Source organism: Ochlerotatus camptorhynchus, unplaced genomic scaffold (genome assembly GCF_037179485.1).
Source record: "Ochlerotatus camptorhynchus isolate MF236.1 unplaced genomic scaffold, CSIRO-AGI_Acam_v1.1 ptg000351l, whole genome shotgun sequence".
Lineage (NCBI taxonomy): Eukaryota > Metazoa > Arthropoda > Insecta > Diptera > Culicidae > Ochlerotatus > Ochlerotatus camptorhynchus.
In genome coordinates, this window is record NW_027040839.1 from 440,702 (window position 1) to 467,654 (window position 26,953).

A 26,953-nucleotide genomic window follows, 5' to 3' on the forward strand; every position below is an offset into this window, starting at 1 on the left:
TAATAAAATATTTCAGTAAAGGGTGTCCACGATGAAATTGCCACACACAAAATTGATTCGCAAAATTCGAGTTTTCATCCGATTGCCATCAAATTTTTAGGGATTGAGAAATAACTATTAAACTTCATTTTACCATTTTACTTGTATTTTATTTACAGTCCATACGCAAATGCCCGCACCTTGGCCTTAACCCCGGCCATAAGATTCTGCACAACCTGTGAATCAACCGTTTTTTGCATGTAAACCCATACTTTCTTCAGTTCCTCGACTGTCTTCACTACCTTAGGTCGTTTAAGAAGGTGCTGCTTCATAATCGCCCAGTACTTCTCGATGGGGCGGAGCTCCGGAGTGTTGGGAGGGTTGAACATTTTCGGCACGAAATTGACCTTATTGTCCGCATACCACTTCAGCACGTCCTTGGAGTAGTGGCATGAGGCCAAATCCGGCCAGAAGATTGTTGGGACGTTGTGGGCCTTCAGGAGAGGAAGCAGCCGCTTCTGGAGGCACTCTTTTATGTACACCTGTCCGTTCATCGTGTCCTGGGTCACGAAAGGTGCACTCCGCTTCCCGCACGTGCAGATGGCTTGCCAAACCAGGAATTTCTTCGCAAATTTGGACATCTTCTGAGTGCGGACATGCTCCGGAACGCTGAACTTATCCTTGGCCGTGAAAAACAGGTTGCCGGGGATCTGTTTGAAGTCGGCCTTCACATATGTTTCGTCGTCCATGATGCAGCATTCAACTTTCGTCAGCATGTTGAGATACAACTTCCTGGCACGGGTTTTGGCGGACTTGTTCTGCTTCTCGTCGCGATTAGGGGCCTTTTGTACCTTGAACGTTCGAAGCCCAGCCTTAGTTTTGGCCTTCTGGACAAAACTTCGGCTTAGGTGCAGCTTCTTAGCCACATCCCTAACGGAGGCGTTCGGATTTCGGTTGAAGGCCCCAACTACACGGTTGTGATTTTGGTGTTGTACGGAATACTTTTTCCTTCACTTCTGGGCTTCCGATCGGTGGTCAACCGTTCCTCGAACCGCTTAATCACTCGCGACACCGTGGAATTCGCGATTCCCAACGTTTTAGCGATGGAACGATGCGAGAGATCCTTGTTCTCGTGATGAATGCGCAAGATTTTATCACGCACGAGCTGTTCTTTCGACTCCATTTCCGCGAGTTTTGATCACAGGACTTTAAAACTTGCAGGATGTAAATAATGCACTATGAACTAAATCCACCCAAATTTTCATTAAATTCTACCCAACGGTTAAAAAGTTAGAGCAATTTCATAGTGTGGCAATTTCATCGTGGACACCCTTTATGTACAAGGAAAATCAAATAAAGATATGGATTCTACATTTCGCCACAAAAAAATTAAAAAAGTCCGGGGGCAAATTGATCACCGGGTGAAATTGGATGATTGGCGATAGATATAAAAAAATCTTGATAGCATTTTATTATGTCACCCCACTACAATGGTAGCTTTGGCGAGTTTCTCTTTACAAAAAAGTTTATTTTTCTAAATAATTTTCAATTTTGTTTGATTGACATTCAATAGCATTTAATACATATCTGTTTTAAACGGTCCGTATGTAGGGATCATAGAGATTGGGACCTCCCTTAGCTCCTGTCCGGTCTAGCAATTTTTCTGATTGGATTTTTTTTCGACTTCTCTGGGCATAGAGTTTTTTTTCTTCTTGACTTGTTTTCCGTCGATCTTGTTTTCCGTGCTGAGCACCAATGCTACCGACGCCAGGAAGGCAGCTTCTACACCCTACCTATCGACCCATCAATTCATGAACCGGGACCAACAGCTTTACTTCCCTTCCGAAAGGAAGGCGTGATCAGAGATGTTATGCCTCAGAACATCCCGACGGCGCCGACTGGGATTGAATCCAGGCCTGCTGGGGTGAGAGGCAATCACGCTTACCGCTACACTACCGGCGCCACTAGGGCATAGAGTTATGATTGTACTTGCCACACAATTATACTAATGCAGAAATGGTACAGGCATCGGAAGCTCTCAATTAATAACTGTGGAAGTGCATCTAAAACAGTTATTGAGAGCACGCTATAAACTAATATTCGATAAGCAATAAGCTTGAAATGCGAAGAAGAAAAAGAAGAATACGGGATTTGGGGACCCCAAATTTAATAAGAATATTTTATAGAAGCTATTCGAACGCCTTTTTAGGGGTTTATCAGTTACTCAATATCCTATATTTTCCTAAATGTCCAAAAACTAAATAAAACACTCAAAATAACAAGTAATCATGTGGAACGATTGCCTTTTGATTTTAATGCTATAAGTTTATCAATATTCTTTAATGTGAGAATTAATTTCCATATTTGCCCCCGTTCGATGTCCCCTTAATGTGCAATATCAAAGCTAATTTGCTGAAAGACCTTTTACCTCAACTCAACAGAAACTCAGAACTCAGAAGAACATAAAATTTACATTATTTGCTGTAGCAGAGAAAATATAACAAATTAAAAAATACAACAAATATTTACTCAGCTTTCATGGCGCAATCCACCCCCGAGAGCTAGCTGCTTCAATCTCATGCAGTGATGAAGCCTCGGAGTTGACGCGAGTGAATCGCCACACCCTTGGCGGATCATGCCGAGATGTTGATGGCTGGTTGGATGTCGAAACTAGAAGAAGTTGTTCGAAGTACTCAAACCAACGTTTCAGCTGGTCAGTGGGATCGGTAAGTAACTGTCCAGTCGCGTCTTTCACTGGCTTCTTCGGATTCATCCTTATTCCACTCAGGCGTCATGAGATATCGTAGGGGAAGCGAATATCGCCAGTTGTTGCGACTTTTTCTCCTTCGTCAGCCAGGGAGTTTAGAGATGAACTAGCCTAAGGCTAAAAATCTCTTTAATAAAGAATTAAAAAAAAAAAAATATATATATATAGGGAGTGTTCCGTTTGCAAGAGCGTTTGACTGCCTTCTCTAGAGCCGAATACCGTTGACGGGCATCATTCTTGGCTCCTTTGGTTCTCACCTGTTCTATCGCGGATTTTGTTTCTCTACGCTCCTTAGGTTTCATAAGTGATCCACTCTTTCCGCTCAGTACGCAGCTTACTCAGATTGTTCTCACTTGTCTCGATAAAGGTATTCTTGATGGCCGTCCACTGTTATTCTACGCTGCCACCTTCCGGAACTACCGTTGCTCGGGTCTCAAGTTCTTCAATGCACGATTTTTTCACAGCTGGAACTTCTAGTCGACGTGTTTTGAATCACCGCCCGAGCCTCTCCTCCGGCCGCTGGGTCCGTGCAATGCGTGGGCGGATCTCATCGAATAATAGGTGATGGTCAGACGCGATTTCGGCGCTGCGTTTATCCTGGATGTCAAGAAGGCTCCATCTCCATTACGGTTGAATGACTTTGTGCACTGGTGGATGAGGAAAGAGCGAGCCCCCGATCACCATGTCGTTATTGCCACAACATTCTGCGAACAGCTCACCGTTATCGCTCATGTCTCCGAGACCATGGCGTCCCATGACACGTTTATAGTCCGTGTTGTCGGAGCCGATCTGATCATTGAAGTCGCCAGTGTAGATCTTGATGTCACCCTTTGGAACTTTATCCACGATGGCATTCAGTTGTCTGTAGAAATTATCCTTGTTCTGTAGCTCGGCAGCATCGGTTGGCGCATGAGATTGGATTATGGTAGGGTTTCGAATCCGTGTTCTAAATCTGGCAACGATTATCCTCTGCCAGTGCCTGGTTGCTAAGTAGGAAACCAACTCCACGGTGCCGGGGAGCGTTTTCACCTCGAATATCAGAATATAACAGTACCTGTCTCTATGATAGTTTGTGATCTCCAAAGTTCGGCCGACGGACTTCACTCAGTCCTAGGATTTCAAGCAGCATGCGTCGTGCCTCGCTAGCAAATAATATAACAGTACCTGTCCCGAAGGAAGGTGTGGATCAAAGATTCTATGCCTCAGAAAATCCCGGCGGCACCGACTGCGATTGCACCCCGGCCCTTTGGGGTGAGAGGCAATCACGCTTACCACTATACCCTCGGCGCCGCTACGTTCCAATTCTTGTTCTTTGTTTTGCGCTATAAGTCGTTTCCGCAATATCAGTTCTTCATCTTTCTCTGTTGGTTTCTGTAACAATTTATAAATTTCGGAAACAGTAGGGTGTTGTTCCGGGGAAGAGCATTTCTTATTCAGCCACTAGAGCAGTACCTCCGTGATGGACAGACGCTCGGGTTGGCGAAGCATTTCCGTTACCGCCATGCAATATAGTCGCTATATTTACCATTAGTCTGGCGGATAGAATTTCGATCTATCAAAAAGCGGAACCACACTCCTAAAAATATGCACGTCCGATCTACATGAAAACATAGGTAGCTTTCGTCCATACTACTTTTCACGTAACATTTACGTTAATACCATGTAGCCAAAAATATTCCCATTTAGCGGTTGACGTGAACAGTAAGGTAAAAATAACGTGATTTCCACTTAAGTTGGAAGCGGTTATCGCGTAATGTTTAGTGATTTTGAAATGATATTTACTGGACAATATTGTTCATCTTATGTTTACTTTCCGTGGTTTCCACTATAATTGGAATGGATTTGCATGTAATGTTGACGTGATTTTGATGTGGTCTTTACCGGATCTAGCAAATACTGTTTTCCATTTTGTCCAAGAAAAGAATATTTAAACATTGTGAGCATTTTTTTTTATTAATACGTCAAGAATGTCATTGAAACGGTAATACTAATTATTTCGCTTTTCCAACACTTAATTGATCATGATAATTCAGATTTCGATTCAGATGCAATATCCATTTGCACTGTTTACTGCCGAGTCAGGCTAAATTGACCTTTGGAAAATACTCTTAAATTGTATCTTGTAATCCAGTCTCTGAAATCGAAATAAATTTATTTGGCAGTGTATTTTTTTTTCCTTTGGTTTGTTTTTTTCCGTCGATCTTGTTTTCCGTGCTGAGCACCAATGCTACCGACGTGCCAGGAAGGCAGCTCCCACACCTGGACCCTACCTATCGACCCATCAACTCATGAACCGGGGACCAACGGCTTTACTTCCCATCCGAAGGAAGGCGTGATCAGAGATGTTATGCCTCAGAACATCCCGGCGGCGCCGACTGGGATTGAACCCAGGCCTGCTGGGGTGAGAGGTAATCACGCTTACCACTACTCCACCGGCGCCGTTAATTGGCAGTGTTTGACGGATTTCAAATAAAGCAAAATAATATAAAAAATACCTTCAAACAGTTGCAGTATGCTGTTAAAGGAATCACTTCTTCCACTAATAAAATCGATGCCGCCATATTGCCATACGTAAACTCATTTTACGTAAGCACACCACAATCACACAACCGCACATAGAAGTTTGATTGAAAATGTTGTCACATTCATCATTAGCTCCAGTGCATGATATATTTATCAATTTTACTACCATCATGTAAACATGAAAGTTGAAGCATTCGAATGAGCTACGTGATTTTTCACGTAGATTGGATGCGTATATGTTGTAGAGTGTACATGATTATCATTTACTTTTTACGTGAAATTCCCTTAGCATCAACGAACATGAAAATCACGTAAATTTTATCAAAATTTAATTTGACATTGACGTGAGCCACGTGGAAATGATCGAAGTGGGGTGTTAAAGAGGTTACGTGATTTTTCACGTAGCATTAACGTGAAGATTTTTTAGAGTGCAGTTCAATATATTGTAGACAAACAATTGAAAAGGTACTATCAACTTTCAAAAACAAAACTTTGATTATTCTTTCCTCGCCAATCGAACGCAAATTACCAGCATCATCGGATAGGGGAAACTTTCTCCAACCCAAAGATGGTGTTAGTTTGTGTAGGCGAGCCTTGAGTCACGAGAAAAGGGTTTCCGAAGTTTTGTTCGCAATAGCTGATGTGCTCTTTTCTGTTGTTGGTCGTGATTTGCTCGATTGGCTCCGCTATTTGACACCTCAATTGGCTCCCGAGATTCTATCCGCCAGATTATGAATATAGCGACTATACCGTGTAATGGTTACCGCGTCAGTGTTCGAGTTGCAGCTTCTCTCTTTGCTATTGTCGTATTGACAACATTGCCCAGACTACGCCACCCAGCTGTGTCCAAGTTTCAGCTGGTCTTCTTCTTCTACTTCGCATTTCAAGCTTATTGTTTATCGCATATTAGTTTATTGCGTGCTCTCAGCTTAGTGTTCTAGATGCATTTCCACAGTTATTAATTGAGAGCTTTCGATGCCTGTACCATTTCTGCATTAGTGAAATTGAGTGGCAAGCACAACCATACTATATGCCCACGGAAGTCGAAAATTTTCCAACCCGAAAAAATTCTAGAATGGACCGGGAATCGAACCCAGCCACCTCCAGTATGGTTTTGCTTTGTAGCTGCACCTTTACTGACTGAACAAAGGGAGACCCCTAAGGGTTTGACATTGATCGCAGCACGGTTTGTTGGAGCAAAAGTCTGCAGTGTGACCTAGTTGCTTGAAGCGTACAGGTAGTCGAACGTTCCCAATTGTGACGTAGGTAGGTAACGAAGAACCTGAAAAGGTCACACGGAACGAGTCTGACCGGGAGTACGTTTTTTTCGTGCCTGTAATTGAATGCATTCCAGTACCTTGACTTTCGGTAGGACACGGTTTTTGAAAATTCCAATGGATTCGGCTTGCAGGAAATCTTCACAAATCAGACTTCTGTGACCACTCCTTCAATTTCTACGTCATAACTTTGAACGTAGAACGTATTCTATCGAAAAATGCTCGCAGACAGCAATCCGGTTTCCCTGTTTTCAGTCATCAACCGTAACGCGTCACTCTAAAGATATCGGTTACGGCCGAACAATGTTTTGTCCGATCCTTTGAGATCCGAGGAATATCCAAAGAAAGTTTGGGCCGGAAAAAACAACCCACGGACCTTTCGAGTCATCAGGGGTAAGCCTTGTAGCATAGTGGTGGTTGATGATTTAACCGTTGAACAATCCAATCTTCAGGATCGGCTGACATAGTTGCTTCCTCCGGGGAACGTATAACTTATAAAATATATTGCTACGGCGGAGAGCAGCGTAAAGAAAACTTGCTCTGTGGAACGTTCAACGACGAATGATCGGTTTGCTTTCATTTTGTTAACCGACTTTACTCGGGTTACTACAGTTCAGTTAAATAATTTTCTGAAATGTTTCCAATACTGCGTTGTAAAAGACTGTATTGGCTTTTAAAATCAACAGCAAACGCATCGAAAATCGATGAAGAAATCCACCATTGCAGATAGGCTCTTATGATTCTGAACGCTAGATTTGCATTTTGCAATTATTCCACAAATATTTATAAGGAAAAAAAATCATTCATGTCATGTTGTCGCCATCATGCCTGTGTGGTGAGCCCCACTCATATTTTCGACGTGGAATTAAGGCTATTGCGGACACGCACATATAATCTGAGTATGTGGAAATCCCGTAATTTTCATGAGATTAATTGTATTGGTTTAAGTAGGGATTTCTTTGAATATTCAAGTGGTATCCCATAGTCTACATTTTGAATTTCATCACACTCGATATCATGGTAACTGTAACTGATTGAATCAGTCATCTTAACTGCGCGTCAATTTATCAGAAACAACATTTCGCGGAATACCGTTTTCTACTAGATTCACATTTCCTAGTAAAGCTGCATGTTACTTAACCCTTTCCTTCCCTGAAGGTTTTTCGTTGTTTTGACATGCAAAAACGTTTTTTTGGAAAAAGTGCTAGAACAAAAGATGTTCCATACAGTCTAAAATTATCGAATCCAGTAAATAAAGTTTTTGTTTAAAATCAAAAGTGTTTTAATTGTATTTCTATGTTGAATTCTCAAGAATATTTATGGACGAGAATAATGAGCACACTGAGAATTTTTAATAAGTACTGATTATTCAATGGTAGATTGACAAACATAAGAAGGACTGACAAGTTATGGATCACCTGTCCTACCTGTTACCATGGGAAGGAAAGTGCTACCGGAAAATCGGTTTCCCTCAAAAAATATTCATTTCAGAAAACTGCGTTCCACGAAATGGCTTACAGCAGGTGTAGATATGATCATATGAAAAGGTCTTCCGGGTTTCTACTTTATAAAATAGACATTGAATATTTCTTTTCTTTCCATTTTCAGAACGAGTTCCCCTCCCTGGATGGCACTGGTCAGTATGGTCCGAGCAGCAAGCAGCAGCATCATCACCACCACGATGGCATCGACGGAAGACCGACGAGTCAGTATATGGAAGGTCCGCATGTCAGTTTGAGGCCACAAACGGATGCAGCGAGTTGGATGCAGCAACAACAGCAAGGCAGTGGAGTCGGAAACAGCGCCGGAGGTATGAACGGGCCAAACAGCAACCAACAGGGCCAGGGCCCCCAACAGCAACCGGCTGCTCCTCTGCCACCCCAGTTCCGTGCGCTGATGCCACCGTTCATGTATCGTGGCAACGGAGGCGGAGGTGGAAATTCTGTTACGCCACCGCCACCGAACGAGGATATCAATCGTGGCAATGGTGGCGGCGGTGGTGGAGGAGGAGGTGGAGGTGGCATGCGAAACAACAACAACAACAGCAACAACAGCAACAACAACAACAACAACAACAGCAGCAACAACGCTGGATACAACAGTATGCTACCAAGTTTTGCGGGCTCTTCGACGAATCATCATCAATCTCATGGATCAAATTATTCGCCAACGCAGTCGGGTGGTAGATATCGTGACTCGTATTCCGGTGGCCGTCGTGGACAGATGCAACCTCCTCGTCTTGCCAATAGACAACAACAACAGCAACAACAACAGCAACAACAACAACAGCAACAACAACAACAGCAACAGCAACAACAACAACAACAGCAGCAGCAACATCAGCATGATGATCACCGCTCGCAAACGGCTCCTTCCACGTATGCTGAACCGGACATACTTATTCAGAGGCCAATCATTCGAGATGAAGAACTACAGCGTATTGAGGCAATTTCTATGGATGAAGGCTGGGCCAAGGATGACGAAATTGATTACAACCAGAAATTGCAATTCTCTGATGATGAATTGGAACCGAGTCCACCGAAAGAGATTCCATTGCACGCAACGAAACAGGAAAAATCACCACCCCCACAGCAGCAGCAGCAGCAGCAGCAACAGCAACCAACACAGCAGCAGCAACAGCAGCCAACACAGCAGCAGCAACAACAGTCGCAACAGGAGGATGATAAGCGAATGGCTTGGAGTCGCGAGGTGGAACGAGAACAGGAGAGGCTTGAACAGGAACGAATGGAACGGATCGAACGTGAGCGACAGGAACGAGAACGAGAACAATCGTCCATGCGGCCAACTCAGCAAAATGGTCACATAGGTGGTCGAGGGTTGGATGCAGAAGCAAAAGAAAGGTTAAAGCAACGGCGGGAAGAGGATCAGAGACGGGAAATGGAACGGAAGCAAGCGGCAGCAAGAAAACTTCAGGAACTCGAACAGAAGTTGAGCCGAAAGAAGACAGAAGACACCGCAGCGGGACCTATCACTCCTTCGCCAATGACGACGAAAGACGATGAAGAGCGTGAGCAAACAGTGACTGGTTATAACGAATCCAGTGAAGTTAAGGAACGTAGCAGTTCGAGCGGCCGTGGAGGAGATCGAGAAAGGGTTGACTCGAAAGAATTTCGAGATCGTGATCGTGATCGTTTTGATTATGGAAGACATGAGAGAGACTATCGTGATCGAGATAGAGGAGATCGGGATAGAGTAGAGCGAGGAGATAGGACAGAAGTATGGGGAGAGGTACCGCCGTTCTCGAAGAATTTTCAATCCAATTTACCGCCTCGATTCCAGAAGCGTAAGCTTGAGCGCAACCCCTCGGGCAGCAGTTTGCAGGGTAGCGGAAACTACATCAGCAGAGACCAGAACAACGGTCGCAACAATAGCACTGCCAATCAAGGGCCAATAGCGTCGCAGTCGCAACAGCAAAGCGAGGGGAAGAATGTTCCATTCGCTCAGCAGTATGATCCACGTTTTATTCATAGTCAGCAGAATTATGGAAAGACTCAATCTTCCACCTCCTCCAGAAGGGGTGCTCCAGGGGACGATAATTCTCGCAGCCGCGATATGAGAGATCGTGGAGATGATCGTGATGGAGCAACTAAAGATAGGGATCAACAACGAGAGCGGGAAATGGTTCCCAGAGAAATAATGAAACGTCGTATCGATTCGGAGGAGGACGATCGTTTTAGTAGCAGTGGAAGAGAATCGTCAAGTAAGCTAAGCGGTGGTAGAACTACCCCACAATTGGTCAGAAGTGTGTCCGACACATCTCAAAGGAAAACTAGTGTGTCTAGTGACGATAATAATCGTCAGTTGGATCATCACCATCATAACAGTTCCAGAGAAATCATTGGTTCATGGGAATGTGAAACCGAGAAGGAGGACAGACGGCAGGCGGAAGCTGCTGCAGCTCTGGCTAAAGAAAATCAGCTGCAACAACTTCACCTGCAACAACAGCAGATGGAAAACCGTAGAATTTCTGAATCTTCAGTTCTATCTGAGGGTGAGCCAAAGCAGATTCTACAGAGAATCAAAGAATCTTCAGCTACGTTGCCTGAAGAACCATCGAAAGCCAACGCAAGGAGCGACGAATTTAAATCAAATGAACCCAAACTGCTGTCGAGAGCGTGGGAAGATACTGTCGAGGCTGCTGAAGAGGCTCAATTGAAGGCTTTGGAGCAGAGTTCGACTGTGGATGACAAAAAAGATGTATCTGGTGCAGAAGCGTCAAAAAGCGTTAGTGGAAAAGAGGGCGAACAGGAAGGCAAAATGAGCACTTCTCAGGGAAGTGTTGGCAGTGGCAAAGAGATGGATGACAGCAAATATGGATCGAAGAAACCGATGCATCCGAGAGGAACGGGAAGACACGAACCGCGAGGAGGAGGTCATCCGAGAGGAAGCGGTTATGGCGGTGGAGGAGGATATCATCGTGGTGGCAGCAGTTGGGGTCGTAGAGGTGGTGGTGGACCTAGAGTCGGACATGGCCGTAACTACAACCAAGACTATTGGAGCGAATCGGACTATTCTGATGATGGCGAAGAAGAGTTCAGAAAGGACGGAAAATACGAGCGTAAAGAAGGGAATCAGTATCGGCATGGCGGTTCATCGGTTGGTGGTCAGTCACAAAATATGAAAGAAGGGTTTGCACCACGAGGAGAACCATCTCGAAGAGGTCGTGGCGGTATGAGTACCGCTATGAGTGGTCCAGGTTTTCGTAAATCAACAGTTGGAAAGAAAATTGACGGGTATGGGCCGCCTAGTTCTAAGAGTCCTTTTGGAAGCAGCGAAGAGAAAGGCGACTCAAAGAATCAAACGGCACCAAAGGATAGCAAACCTGTTGATCAAACTTCGAACGCTGATGACCGAACAAAGCAGAAACAAGCTGCTTTGAGTGCTGGCCTCACAAACAAACCGGTTGGCGGGTCAAAGCCAAGTGGGTCACTGCCTCAAAGGAGTCCTTCTGGAAACATGAAACCTCCTGGTAAACCTGCAGAAGAGACACTTTCCGAGCAGGAAAAACTTAAGGCTTCCTTGGAGCAAATCCCTCGAAATGACAGTAAAACAGAATCTCACGATGAGAAGGTGAAGGAAAAAACCAAAACCGACAGCGAGAGTCATGATACGGATGATGTGAGCAAGGACAGCCAAAAAAGTACACAACTTCGAGCTAAACAGCAACAGCAGCAGCAACAACAGCAGCAACAACAACAACAACAACAGCAACCGCAGCTGCAACAACCAACAGTTATGAAAGCACCACAGCAGACAGCACCCGCAGCTTCCGGAAAGCCTTCAACGACCACAAAACCAATCACCGTTGGTCCACCAGGAGCAGCAGCTGCAGCAGGTCAAAAGGTGACAACAACTCCTGCTGCCCCAGGCATCCAGCAGGCTAAGCCTGTTCAAGATACGCGAAGTCAGGCCAGCGCTCGCTCGATGAACATTACTCCACGTTTGGTTAAACCCAAGGATCGACGTGATGGTGGATTCCAGGATGGTCAACAAAGTGGTAGCGAAACCAATGAGTCTGAATCAAACACTACGGCAAATTCTCAGCAACCAGCAGCGCAAGAGAAGGTAAGCACGTTGAACGTCAACTCTTCAAAGACTGATAATAGTAAGCAACATTTGGACGGAGCCACGCCACCCGTAAATACTATCATTTTCGAAAACACCAACTACAAGTCTTCGACAGCTGCCGTTGCTGCAGCAGTGCAACAGCACCACCATCAACAACAACAACAGCAGCAACAGACGCTGCAACAGCCACTCCAAATTCAAGTACAGCAACAGTTGCAGCAGCAGCAACAACAACAGCAACAACAACAGCAACAGCAACAGCAACAACAACAACAACAACAACAACAGCAGCAACAACAACAGCAACAACAACAACAGCAGATACCTCCATCAGCCCAAATCAAACGCCAACATTCTGGAGGACCTACTGGTCCACTTGGTGTTCTTCAACAACAGCATCAACAGCAACAACAACAACCACAACACCAACAGCAACAGCAGATGGCACAAATGTGCAAACAGGATCACCCGGTGAGACATCCATCGCAGGAGGAAGTATTCAAAGTGGTTGCTGGTGGTGCTACCGCTGGATCAATGCAAGATATTATGGAACAACAACCACAGCAACCGCAGAGACCGCAGTCAGCAAATGGACCACAACAACATCAACCGCTTCCGCAGCAGGCCCAGCAGCAACAAATGCAGCAACCGGTGACGCAACAACAACAACCGAGTTCTCAAACCGATGTTATTACAAGTGCTCTCCATAACATGACGTTTCAGAAGCCAGCGGATGCTGATTACGACAAGGAAATGAAGCCATTTTTTGATGCCGAAATTTCTCAACTGATCGAAGCTAAAAATAAAGCTGCCGGACTATGTCTTCCGAAGGCACAGAACATGATATCTCCATCGACGGCAGAACTCAACTTGAAGATTGCCAGCGTGAAGAAAGTATGGGAGATGCCAACTGTACCAGAACATGTCACCGAGGATCCCTCTAGTGCGGCTGCTGCAGCTGTTCAACTGGCAGCCAATTTTGCGGTAGTATCCTCTCAGCATCAACAACATCTTCATCAGTTCCAACACTCACACGGTAATCTGTCTCATACCCATCCTGCTCATTCATTGGCTGCTGCTGCCGCCGCAGGTCAGTCGTATGCGGGAGGGTTTGGCCAAGAACAGCAGTCTCTTGATCAGCATTTCAATAAAGCCAACAACGAAAGCGTAGTAATCGGAGGATCAGGTGGAAATGATGGCGATAACAATTATAGCAACCAACAGCATGCAGTTGTTGGGCAAGGAAATAACATTCAGCATCAAGCGGCAGCGAACATGAATATGAAACATGCGGCTGACGTGCTAGCCAACAATGTTAACGTATGCAAAGTGAAACCAACACAGCAAAATATGCATCAATCGACGGGCTTAGGTCTTTCGCCACCCCCGATGCAGCAAGGTACTATTCCATCCGCGCCGCAGACGTACTATCAACCATCGCAGTATGGAATGTCTGCCATCCCGTCGCCACCAGCCGTGATTTACAATTCTTCAGCAATGCCTTCTCAAGGAGGTCTCTACAATGCATTCCAAATCGAGGCAGCGGGTCGTTCGCAGTTTTCGCAATTCCCCGGTCACTATGGAACTACCGGAACTGGACCGTATAATGCGTACATGGCCACGCCCCCGAATCTGCAAACTGCCCCCACGCCGGACATATATCCGAGTATTACATCCCACTTTCGTATGGGCGGTGCCGTCCAAAGCCCTTACAATCCATCGCCATCGCAGCAATTGAATAATCCCAGCACAATGCTGATCTCATCGAGCACAAACTCGCTCATGTCTTCGTCGGTGAAACCTTCGTCCCAACAAATCGGTGCAATAGGCTCTAAGAGTGGTTCCGTTGGCCAGCCCTATGGTCAGCAATATATGGGTATGTTCCAACCGGCTCCACCACTGCAAAACAACAGCTTCTATTCAAACTCCGCTGGTGGCCAAAGTGCATTTTTCGGTGGAGCAGGCGCTACACAGAATTATGGCATTCAGGCGGCAGCTGCAGGTATGTTCGGTGGCCACGGGGCACAAACTCCTTCCAATGCCCCACCGCCACAGCAGCAGTTACCGAACTATGCCAACGCATCGCAGTTTTTGAGTTCACCGTTGGCACTAGCGGCAAATGCAGCGATTTCGCAGCAGTATCGAGGAGGTCCGACTACGAATCCACAATCAGCAGCTGCTGCGGCATACATGAAGGGAAACCAACCACAGTCACACATGCAGGATCCCGTGAGTTATCACCCGTTCAAACACTATAAGTAGTTTACTTCCTTGTGGTTTATGCTTTCTTTTTTTTGTGTCGTATTGTTTGTTTCATTTTGGTGGCAGCACGCAAACACTTAAGTATGAGTTTGAGGTGATTTTGAACACCTAGTGCAGGAATTTAGAGCATAATATACTATATTCCAGGTGAAAAGAAACATATTTGCTAAATACTAAAATGTATCGATAAAATAAAACCTAGACAAAATGCAAACCCATCTATTATTACTCATTTTCCGCTGAAAATATGTTCAAGTTCACCTCGTTTGGTGTGGGCAACGCACCGCTTTATTTAAGTTTCATTCCGTTAAGGTGATACGATCCAACGTTTCTTGGACACTATTGCGGTTTCAGGCATTAAATTTGCATTACCAATTTGGGGCTGTTCATTAACTACGTAGACTCCCCTCGCTATTTTTAAAATTTGTATGTCCCCCCCCACCTAAACTGTCTACGTAGTTACTGAACAGCCCTTTGTTTTCCGGGGGCAGATAATTATCGCTTGGAAAATGCGAAGTGGCATCAGAGCCCGGGCTTCTGGATCGTATCACCTAAATGTTTTCTACTAGAAAACTTCATTCCAATTTGCAAGGATTAATCATTTGTCATGTACCAGCTACTCACTGAATTTGAATTGGAATTTTCATACTTGATTGATGGTCACTAGTATAACTAATAAGGTGATGTTTTTGCAAAATTTGTATGTGTTTGTGTGAGTTCATATAGTCGTACGAATGAAAAATGAAACACTCTTCCCCTTTGTTAATCCTTGCAGAATGGTCGGCAGCTGAAAAGCCCTTTGAATTCTGATGGCATGAATAATTTAAAACAGATTCCACCTCAAGCGAGTCCACCTCACCATAAGGGTTACGCAACGACAGCAGTAAGTTTGTGCGCTTTCAAGCAATTGAAAAAGTGTTAATTTAACTTTTTTTCCGTTTATTTAAAATAATCTCTTATCAGTGGGAGCTACAAAATCAACTGATGCAGCAACAACAGCAACAACAGCAGCAGCAGAGTCAACAGTCCAATCCGCAGCAACAGCAACCACAACAGCCGAATCCGCAACAGCATCCACAGCAGCAGATGGCTCAGCCACCGCAGTCTCAGCAGCCCAACCCGAATCGTAATATGATGCCACCGAATCAGCAACCTCCGGCAGGACTAGGAGGTGCCGCTGGTGGAGTAGGAGGACGACCTCCGCAAGGCGTGCAGGGTGGTGGTATTCCTCAGCGGTACCCATCGCCGATTCAACGACCGACCAATTACTCGCAGCCACCAGTGCCGGGTATGCATCAGCAGCGACCGATCCGTCAGTCCGGTCATAATCCCGGTCAGCAGCAGCAAGCCAATATGGCACAAGCAATGGGTAATCCCAACAAACATTACTATGGAGGAAATCGAGGTTAGTAGAGATGGTTGCTCTCTATAAACTTAGCCATTCCAGTTTAACATCTGAGGGCACGTTGATCATCCGTACTGGTTTACGTTTTTTTCGTAAATGTTTCCAAATTATAGTTGGATGTGAAGATTGTACGACGTTTCTCTGAGCACAACAGTTTCCCCGATTGTAACGTTTCCCCGTTAAGTTGTTTTCCACAAACACACACACGCCTCACGTACGTTAGTTGAACATATTCAAGAATAACAATACGCTGTCTTCGAAGAATTTGTTAGGGACATACCTTAAGGCCTAAGCAATGGTCCTATTGAAGTTTAAGACCGACAGTTGATCTAGTTACAGTAAAATACGAAAAACACAGCTCCGTTAAAGCAAAGATCAAATTAATAATTATTGAATACCCCAAACAAAATTTTAGAATGGCCCGATGAATCTGAGAAAAAAAGGTAAACAATTCTTATCAATCTCAAAAAATGAACAGGGGCAATATAATTCCTAGCCTTATACCAGAAACTGCCCGGATAGGGTCATAGCTTCTTCGTAGTCAATAGATTCCAGATTCAGAAAGTCTTGGAATTCGTTGACCTGCTACCAAGATGACCAGAGAAGTTGCAGTGTCCCAGATTTTATAGAATAATTCATTTGTCATTTCCCAAGATACAGAACAACAATAGGTATGTGGAATATACATTTAAAATATTGATTCGTATACAAAGCAAAGATCTAACCAATTTTCATCATCCTCTTTGAAAACTTGGATAAAATCAGTTCTGGATCTCCTTGGAACCTTCTGGTTAGTTTAACTCATTTCCGCCCAGCATCCCAAAAATAAGACACTACTTGTCTTGTCCAATGTCCTAGGATTCAAACAAGATGGATGCTTTGACTTCGGAGTTGACCAACTAGGTGCTGTTAGCGCCTAGAAAAAAATAAAAGTTTAATTTATGAATTTTGGCAGAATTTGATCCTTATGATCCTGACCAAATATAATTGCGTGAGAATTTTAAGACGTAACCGCATTTTAATTCAAAACATTTTAGTCTCACATGGTGGCGCTAGTGAGCAAAGCAATATTGCTGGTACAGGTTTACTGATATGGGTTAAACCTGGTCTAAGGCTTAAGCGCGGCCAAAGAAACCAGCTCTATAAGATATACCCTAGGCCCTAATGATGTGGAATGTTCTCGTCATCGGCAAAGCTGTTCAGTCGAGTGATACTTTCAAGATGGCAGTTTGATTAGTTCGAAATTGGCACAGAAGATGGTGTTAGTGAGTAAACATATTATTATATACTGAGATCTCTTGATTGCGGCCATTTCGAAAACTCCCGAATTGCGCCAATTTTACAGATTTCACATTTAGTTCAAATTCATTAGGTGGTGCTAGTGAGCATATTTTTAAAAATAATATCTCTTGATCTATAGTTTAGGATTGGTTTACCACCTTAATAAAAATATTATTAGGGTAGAAGGCGCTATAAGTAACCTAACGTATTTTATATTCTTTCTTAGTTCCGTTTTCAAACGAAATGTTTTTTAACACATTTCTTACGGCAGATATCTATACGTTTCGCTTAGCTCAGGGGTTTAGCTCAGTCGGGAAAGGCGCAGCTATAAAACAAGACCATACTGAAGGCGGCTGGGTTCGATTCCCCGGTCCTGTTTAGGAATTTTTCGGGCTGGAAAATTTCTCGACTTCCCTGGGCAATAGAATACGATTGTACGGAACTTGCTACACAATATACTAATGCAAAAAGAGTACAGGCTTAGAAAGCTCTCAATTAACAAATGCGAAAGTACTCAAAGAACATTCAGTTAAGAGCCGGCGTAAAATCCCAACCCAAGAGAAAAAAAACTTTCGATCGAATACGGGAATATATTTTGTGATTGTATTTCAATATATTAACCAAGAAAGTTCCCAGCTTCAGCAATATAGTTTTCAGCACAATTCCATCCCATCTACTGCTGCAACGGCGATATTGACGAAATAGCTTTCGTCACTGGGGGAAGCCAATTTGGCATAAGATTGATCGGCATAAAGTAATTTGGCATAATCTTCGAAAAACTTAAAAATGACAAAGTGAATCGTTTGACATTACTGCCTTTGGCATAATCTCTTTTTTTAAACTTTATTCAAGTGATTTTTAGCCGGGGCTAGTTCATCACATCTTGGCTAACAAATGGCCAAACGACTTTATGCCAAATGGGCTTCCCCCGTTATAGTCAATTTGTTCAGTTACGACGTCAAAAATAGTGTTGTCAATATGTATTGCATAAAATCTTTCACCACTGATTTTATCGACGAGAGGCGGAGCGAACCATACGAATAAAAACAAGCTTATACCTATTCGACTTAAGACTCGTTTTTGAACCACCAAACTGTATAGCAGTAGAAGCAAAGTGAATAAATTAAAGTTGTTGGTCAAGTAGCAAAAGTGTTCTCATTCGTCGAGCCGATCATCCCGTATACAGTCCACTTGGCCTAGTCGATGATCCTGCATCTAAAAGGCATCGTTAATTCAAAGGGTTTTTCTAAAAACAAACCAGAGTAGGTACATTATTTCAGGACGATTGTCCTTCTGCTTATATTCCACTACTACGGAACAGTTGATACGACACGTAAAAAATCTCTAGATTTGTCCAATAAGACGACCAATATCAGCTATACAGTATATAGGGGTCAATGTCCCTAATGTCCCTAATATTGGACCCATGCTTAAATTCTGATGAGCATTTTGATAGATTGTCATTAGCATCAATTAGACAGTTGACCCTTGAGTCCTCTGATGTTGATTTATAGCCCGCAAGGCCTATGGAATTAACCTACCACATCCCTGTACTGCCCATAAAAGCATAACAGTCACATCCTTGCTTGATTTCCTATTCAAATGCGACTGTTATGCGTAGTGTAGTTGCCCCATAAGCACTTCAATTGATTCATATGATTTCTAAAGATCACTCATAAGGTCTCTGAACTTAATCCATAAAACTTACGAAGCTGATTACTAAAGTCTCTGAAATTCACTCATAAGACCTCAGGAGTTTCTTTCATAATCCCTTTTTTCCCTCTATACCACTATATACAGGTTCCACTTCCTACTACCCACTTACAAGTCTACTCAAATCCTTCCACCTGCTGTTACCACTATTATCGGGGCCTCTCAACTAATGTCGTTAACGTTTCTCTCTTACCTCTGCTGATTCATCTACATCTCATTGAGCCAGGGATGGACGTTATCTTGCACTTTTCTGGTTTTTCAACACTGCACTCTAATCACTTCACTTCCTCTCACTTCGCTTGCGCTTCGGCTTAGACTGCAGCTTCGGTGAACCTTTAAACCTGTCAACGCGAGGCTACCACCATTTCGTAGAAATGTTGACTTGTCTGGATTTGTGACGCGCACGGTGCGGCGATCGGAGATCAGGTTCGATCCGTACATACTACCGGCGTTTGGTGTGGACGATTCAATGCCGTCCAAGCTTAAGCACAACACTTACACTCCATTTCCCGGACCTTTCTGGCTTCCCGGGAAACGGGAAGCAGTTCATGGATCATCCCGGGAATTCTCGGGAACCGTTGGCAGTTATTAATCAAAATGTTTATTTTTTTAAAATTCTTCTTTCCTTTATTTAACGTCGGTCTCTGTTCCGCAATCTAGTGTCAATCACCGACGGACATCGATTGCCATCCATTGACGGCAATCGAATGTACAGGAAGGCAGCTTCCACACCTTCGTAGGATATCGCACCCATTCAACACACATGGGCCGGGACCAACGGCTTTACTTCCCTTCCGAAGGAAGACGTGACCAGAGATGTTTATGCCTCAGAAAAATCCCACCGACCTCGGCTGGGATTGAACCCAGACCCATCGGGGTGTTAGAAAGCAGTCACGCTTACCACTACACCACCGGCACCGGCTTAAAAATCCTATAGAACGATTTTCAAAATATGGAATAGTTTAACCACTTCATTTTAATATTGTTGCTTCCATCGGCATTTTTTTTTTGAGCTGCCTCCAATTTTTCATTTGACTTCTTCTGGATTTTATTTTGCAACTACCCTTGGGAGTTTCTTTTGAGTCAGAGAGCTGAAGTTTACCCACAAAATCTCTGCAGATTACTTATAAGACTCTGGAGTTAATTCAGGCGATATTTGAGATTGATTCAGAAGGTTTCTCGAATTGGTACGTATTAAGGCATTTGATCTCAACCCATAAGCGTACGGAATTGAAATTAATGGTCGTTAAAGATAACACACATGACCGATAGAGTTATGGGAAGTTAACTCATTCGGCCGCTGAAAAGTCTTTAACATTAATCTAAATCATAATTTCTTTAGACTTTGCTCTTACCAATCAGGGTACCCAAGTAACCATAAGCTCGTTATTTCGTATTTTTGGCTATATACAGCTGAACAACGGCTATACCAGTGTTTATACGTTCTGATGAGGCCGTGCCTATAGTTCCTTGGGTAAGGCTTGGATGTTCTTTGTTGTACCCAGAAGTCGTCTCCATGCAACTAGATCCATGCTTGTACGTCCACCTTGCCCGCTGCGCGCCTTTTCGTCTCGTTCCAGTCTGTTCGTTATCGAGAATAATTTTCACCGATCTATCGTCCGACATTGTTGCGACAAATCCAGCCCACCGTAGTCGCCCGATTTTTGCGGTTCTCCCAGCAGCTGGTGCAATTCATTCACCTCCTCCACGAACCGTCTTCCATCTGCACTTCACCGTAGATGACACGGAACACCTTCCGTTCAGAAACCACCACCAGGGTTGGTCCTCCACGACCATAGTCCAGGTCTCGTCGCTAATCAACATTTTGTAGATGGTCAACTACGTGCGGTGGCGAATTTTATTCGACACGGTTCCACGCCATAATGCGTCTTTGGATTTCTCTGCTGATGTCATTATCGGCGGTCACCATTGAGCCCAAATACACGAATTCGTCTGCTATCTTGATTTCATCATCGTCATTCCGTCAAGTTGATCAATAAAGCCTATTGATATTTACTATCCTCTATGTTCTGCCGACGCCGTGTTTGAGTGGTAAACAAGAATGATTTTCACCGCAGTGGGTGTGGTTGGGGCCTCCCTTAGCTTAGTCGGTAAAGGCGCAGCTACAAAGCAAGACCATGCTGGAGGTGGCTGGGTTCAATTCCCGGTCCGGTCTAGGAATTTTTCGGGTTGGAAAATTTCTCGACTTCCCTGGGCATAGAAGTATGATTGGACTTGCCACACAATTATACCAATGCAAAAATGGTACAGGCATCGAAAGCTCTCAATTAATAACTGTGGAAGTGCATCTAGAACACTAAGTTGAGAGCACGCAATAAGCTAATATGCGATATGCAATAAGCTTGAAATGCGAAGAAGAAGAAAGAAGAAGAAGGGTGTGGTTTCAGGGGCCTCAGATGGCCTAGTTAATTAAGATGTTTACTTGTTGTTGCCTTTTTCTTATCACACTTCGCAATTTCAAGAGCACACAAATCTTAAGATTTACCTTGTTATAAATCTATCAATTCAAAACCTTGCTTGCGTTCTCCACAGTAAACCACAAGTAGGTAGTAGTTTCAGCTACACGCATTCACAAAACTTTAATATTTAACTTGTGAAATTGCGAAGTGTAGTGCGAAAAAGGACGCTACAAGGAATCTCCTTAAGTGGGTTTTCGATTACTGGTCTAGAAAATCTTTCGAACTAGACACTTTCTCGACTTCCATGGGCTCCTGCGTAGAAGGAAGAGATGCAACGAACTCTTAGTTGAGAGAAGGCAAAACACTTGCGTAAGAAGCGTCAAAAGCCATAAAGAAGAAGGATGTGGGTTCAAACCGAAGCGAGATTGTTGGGGATTTTCTGAGGTGAACAATCACTGGTCACGTCATCGTTCGGTATCTAGGGTCCTGGTGCGGAGTCGCCTCCCTGGCGTGCGGAACAACGACTGACGGAAAATAAATAAAAATATCAAAAAACCTGTTTAGTCCGTAGGAACTCTGGGATTGACTCAAGAGGCGTCTTATAGTGATGCCGTCATTGATTGATAGCAGTTCAAAATTTCCGTTATCATGAAACTAAAATATTCTTAAGACGGTCTTAAGCAGCTTCCCACGTTCCTTTCTTAGGAAATTTTCCTATTCGGGAAAACACATACAGGTTTATTTTTTGAGGAAAATAAATTTCAGGGAAATTTACTCCGGGGAAACGAAAGTCGTACAATTGGATCTGAAACCTGACATCTAAAGTTTAGTTCTACAAAATAATAAAGGCTATTCAGCATGTTCATGACCTAGTCTTGTGTACCCTGTGAAACAATGCACATCAGCTTCTTAACTCATCTAACTTTTTTCAAGCCGCTTTTAATTGGGTGGTAAAGTGAATATTAACCATCTTCATGTTTGTCTATTTATTTATTTGCGGTATGAATATTGCTTACCACAAAAAATAAAATACTATTGAGAATTTTGTTAGTTCAATTCAAAACTCGAATCACATCAGTTGAGCCGGAACTTGCGGAACCACAAAAATTCACGTCAGTTTAATGTTGGACCATTCGAAGGGTATTGTTATCATCTTGTTTAATTTATAGGTGGCGGTCACGTCAGCGCAATGAATGATCAAAACCTTGGTGGAAAACCTGGCGGTGGAAATGAGAAACCAGTACTCGACGGAGATGTAAACAAGGATGATTCCAAGAAGAAGTGAACGAAAAATCAAGTTATCTTCAATGGAGCCTATATAGATGAAAATTGGTTACTTAGGGGCAACACAAACTAAAAAAAAAATACCTAGAAAAAGTGATGGGATATTAAACATACATTTTGGTCGTAAAGTACTGAGTTCTACTTACTGGAAGAGAGGAAAAGTATTCATTTTACAGTTATAACAAGAAACGGAAAATACATAACCAACACTAAAACAGAGGAAAGTGCTTAGACGATTCTGGAAGTCAATGTAGTCTATCGGAAAACATGTATTATTGGTAAACAAAAAAAAAATATCTATTTATTAATTCAAATAGTTAATGAAAATCATCGGAAATTGATTAACCACATACAGAAACTACGAAAAAACATGCGTTAATCGCGACAAATTAACAATTATCGTATCAAAACATATAAAAGTGCACCTATGAAAATTGCTGTTTTGGAGTGCAAACAGCTGTTACGTCTGGGATGCAAAGGACATTTATTTGTTTGACTTGATACAGGCAATGCTTATTATACACTCCCAAGCATCAGTGAAGTGCATCGGTTTGACTGACCTTCACTATAAACGCAAAACAAAAAGAATGAACTTTTAAAACCTACTTAATTAATAACCTGATCCGTGTTTATTACTTTAGCTGTTTTCTACCACACTACAATTGAAGCAGGGACGATTGGTACTGAATTAATTTCTGATTATTTCTATGAAAGAATGTCAGCAGACTAAAAACAATATGCACACATGGATGTTTCCTAAAGCATGTATCTTTCATTATGTATACACATTCAACGACACTTGATTGATGATTCGCCACAAGGTTGATCATTTTTGAAACTCAACTATTATATGAAGCTTCTTCCCTTTTACAAAGGAACTGCGGGAAGGAACTAATCGACATGGCGAAGAAAACGAAGAAAAATCAAAACTGGCAAAATGCTTGCTGCTGACACGGCAAATGGGATTCGACGAGAAAATGAAAAATCATAACTGCTACTACTGCTACTATACTTTCACACAACCGTTCACGTTTGCACGGCCGGCAAGTTTCCGTTACCTGCTCAGACAGCAATCCGGAATTTGCGGGAAGTTGGGCCGTCCTCCTTGATCGAAATTCCTCTGTCGCCAAGGACAGAGGTTTTCATGTGTAATGAAATCAAACCTTACATAAAAATTACCCTAAGCAAACAAATATTCAATGGAAGTAAACAAGTATGTCTACTCAGAAGACTATTAGCTTAATACAATTATAAGAAGAATAAACAAGAAACATATAATTAAATAATGCATAACAAAACAACTACATATAAATGATAAACAAACACAAGTTTCAAACGATTACACTAGTAACTCACTTTATTAATGATTATTCTTATTGATAACAGAAGTACGTGAAATATATTTGAATATAATCATTATTTTGTCGTAACATCATTGCGTATTTTGATCAAACTATAAAGCCAGATAGAAAGGATTATTCAACCGGCTTTGTTCATTATTATTATTCTAGAAATAAATGAATAAACCTACGTATTAATGATGAAGCATTATTATTCAACAAAAAAAAAATGAACGCAAAACCGCAACCTGTCAGGTGATCGAAAACAAGAAAGTGAAAAACAGAACACAATTGGACGGTATGGTCTCACAAAACATGAATGACCTGCATCAATGCTAATAAGATGAAAAATAGGAAAAAAAGCTGGCTAGTATGATTGATATGGATTTAAATTTGCAGAAATAAGCAAGCGAGTTTTAGTTTATGTTTAAAGGAAAAAATGTTTTATTTATTTTCTACATTAATGATTAATTCACAACTGAATTAAAAAAAAAGAGAGAGGTGTTAGCGAAAAATCACACAGACACATATACACACAAACACACACACAGACGCATATACACAGCAAAAAAACAATGTATGAGTAATACACACCTACACAATTAGAGGATTGGAGTGCATAGAAAGGAGTGAGGACTGGTTAAAAAAAAAGTTTGATCAGAAGGAAAGGATGAAGCAACATTAATAGATGAATGATTATGAAACATTGAGAAAAATGAATACATTCAAGTATCTAAAACAATTAAAAAAAAAGTTTATAAAATTCTGAAAATGGCATGAAAAAAATAATAAAAGTCGATAAAACGAAAATCTAGGAAAACTCCATGACTTCGTTGTTTTTTTTTTAATCTATATCCGAAATCGCCCATGATAACAGAGTATTTTCACTATACATTTGGTTGCCGATACAAGAAGAAACGACATTCAAAACTCACACCAGTATGTCTGGATTCTATCCTAGCCGAAGTCGTTGGAATTTTTTCTGAGGCAACAAAATCTCTGGTCACGTGTTCCTTCGGATGGGAAGTAAAGCCGTTGGCTTTGGCCCATGTGTTGATGGGTTCCATAGGTTTTCCAGGTGTGGAAGTCGCCTCCATGGCACTCGATTGCCGTCGGTAAGTAGCACTGGATTGCGGAACAGAGACCGGTTGAAAAGAAAAAAGGAAAATAATAATCAATTCTTGTGGTTTGTATTGATCATTTAGTGACCTGAATTTGCACATTTCTGTTTAGTAGCGGTGTATTGTTCATTGTTTTATTGTTGTTTTACATCAACAGGCTGGATGAAGCCCCAATGATGTTAACCTTATCAACTATGGTAAAAAAAATACATTCAAGCATGGTCATAACATGGTCATATCTTATAGTCAGGCCGGCGAAAAACAGAAAACAACTTTCGACGAAGCGCATCACGGGAGAGATGAAAGTTGAAAACAGATGCAACTCTGTTGTATGTTTTTTTATGCAAATCGCACCGTATGCTCTAGAGGTGGGCAACCCAACAAACAATTTTAGCTGCAGATTAGCTTATACAGCCAAAATTTGCCTTATGCAGCTAATTTTTGCCTGTATAAGCTAAGCTGCAGCTAAAATTGTTTGTTGGGAAAACAGCTCATCTGGCTGAGTCGATCAAACCCATTCAGCTCACTAAAGGGAGTCGATTCTTTTGAACAGCCCTTCAGCTCATATTGAAATTATAGAAATTATGACACAAATTCAAAATCGGAAAATTAATTAGTGGTTTTAGTGCTTAAAACTGCATAAAACCGTAGAAGTAGCCTAACCCAATAAATCCGTACCTTACAATATGGCTCTACTTTTCAATGGAAAACGCCACTAACGCAATACCTGATCAACCATCGCGTAAACCAAAATGCGCGCAAAATGTGCCAACAACATAGACTGAGGCAAATAGTCCTAAGAATTTCATAAGGCTAGACTTATGAACAACATATATGAATTTCATAAGCGTGACTTATGAATGATTTTAGGGTAACATGAGGTAGCTCTTACATATATGCCTTTAACCATTTCATTTTGCCAAGCGTTGAAAGACGAGTAGTCACCACACGGGCCCTCTAAACTCGACGTACATTTTCCCGTTCCAGTCTGCTCCGATTTATTATTTTTTTTGTCAACATTATTTTTCATAAGGCAAATCAATGAAATTAACACTCATTTCTTATGGCTAAAATTCACAAGTGTTTCTTATGGAATTCTTACGTTCTTTTGCCTGCGTGTATCAGTAAAAGCAAAAAATGTATGCTAGAGAGCTACACCTATGTCACATGCGATGATATGATTAACATCGTGACACACGATGTTACGCCTTTTCCCAAGCTAGTGTGAATTTTATTGATTTGCCTTTTGAAAAATAATGTTGACAAAAAAATAATAAATCGGAGCAGACTGGAACCGGAAAATGTACGTCGAGTTTAGGGGGCCCGTGTGGTGACCACTCGTATTTCAACGCTTGCAAAAATGAAATTGTTAAGGGCATATAAGAGCTACCTCATGTTACCCTAAAATAATTCATAAGTCACGCTTATGAAATTCATATATGTTGTTCATAAGTCTAGCCTTATGCAATTCTTAGGTCTATTTGCCTCAGTGTACATACAGATTTTATGTGTGATGTTAATTCTCCGCAGAACTTCTCTCACTATTCTCGGCTTCAGCTCCAGATCATCAGCTCAGATCCGGATCCGGAGCTGAATCGTGAAGAATCGAGAGAGAAAAAAAAAGATCCGAAGAGCTGGACGGGTCCGAGCGTTGTGAACCTAAACAGCTCCCAGTGAATTATTCGAGTAGATGATTCGGATCCGGAGCTGAACTGATAAGATGGAAAGCTGCATTTCGCTTTTCGGTTATTTGCTTTTGTGCGGATCTTCCGCTCCCCAGAGAATAATGGGAGGAGAGGTAAGAGCAAATTTGCTGAAGGAATAACATCAGCAATAAGAGCCGGGTACATAAATAAATTGGATAATACCAGTAGAAAATTACAATGTGTAGCACATGTGCATATGTCTCTCTCTCCCAAACAGCCGCTTGGAAGTTTGCTTTTACCATTGGTGCTGTCGATCAGTAGGCACATGGTGTACTACGCGCGCGTT

At 42.5% G+C, this 26,953-nt stretch overlaps 1 protein-coding gene across 6 annotated transcripts in view; it reads left to right on the forward strand.

Moving 5' to 3' along the window:
• LOC135709140 (protein split ends-like) overlaps positions 1 to 24,669 on the forward strand; it is a 55,811-nt gene extending 31,142 nt beyond the window's left edge. For 5 of the 6 annotated variants that reach the window (XM_065231344.1, XM_065231346.1, XM_065231345.1 and 2 more), the window contains 4 exons: positions 8,155 to 14,364; positions 15,173 to 15,280; positions 15,361 to 15,802; positions 22,386 to 24,669. In XM_065231344.1, coding sequence (XP_065087416.1) covers positions 8,155 to 14,364; positions 15,173 to 15,280; positions 15,361 to 15,802; positions 22,386 to 22,501 — 6,876 coding nt within the window. In that variant the 3' untranslated portion in view covers positions 22,502 to 24,669. The remainder of the gene's footprint in view (positions 1 to 8,154; positions 14,365 to 15,172; positions 15,281 to 15,360; positions 15,803 to 22,385) is intronic. The other variant, XM_065231349.1, reaches the window with a different exon arrangement.
• Positions 24,670 to 26,953: the final 2,284 nt, after the last annotated feature.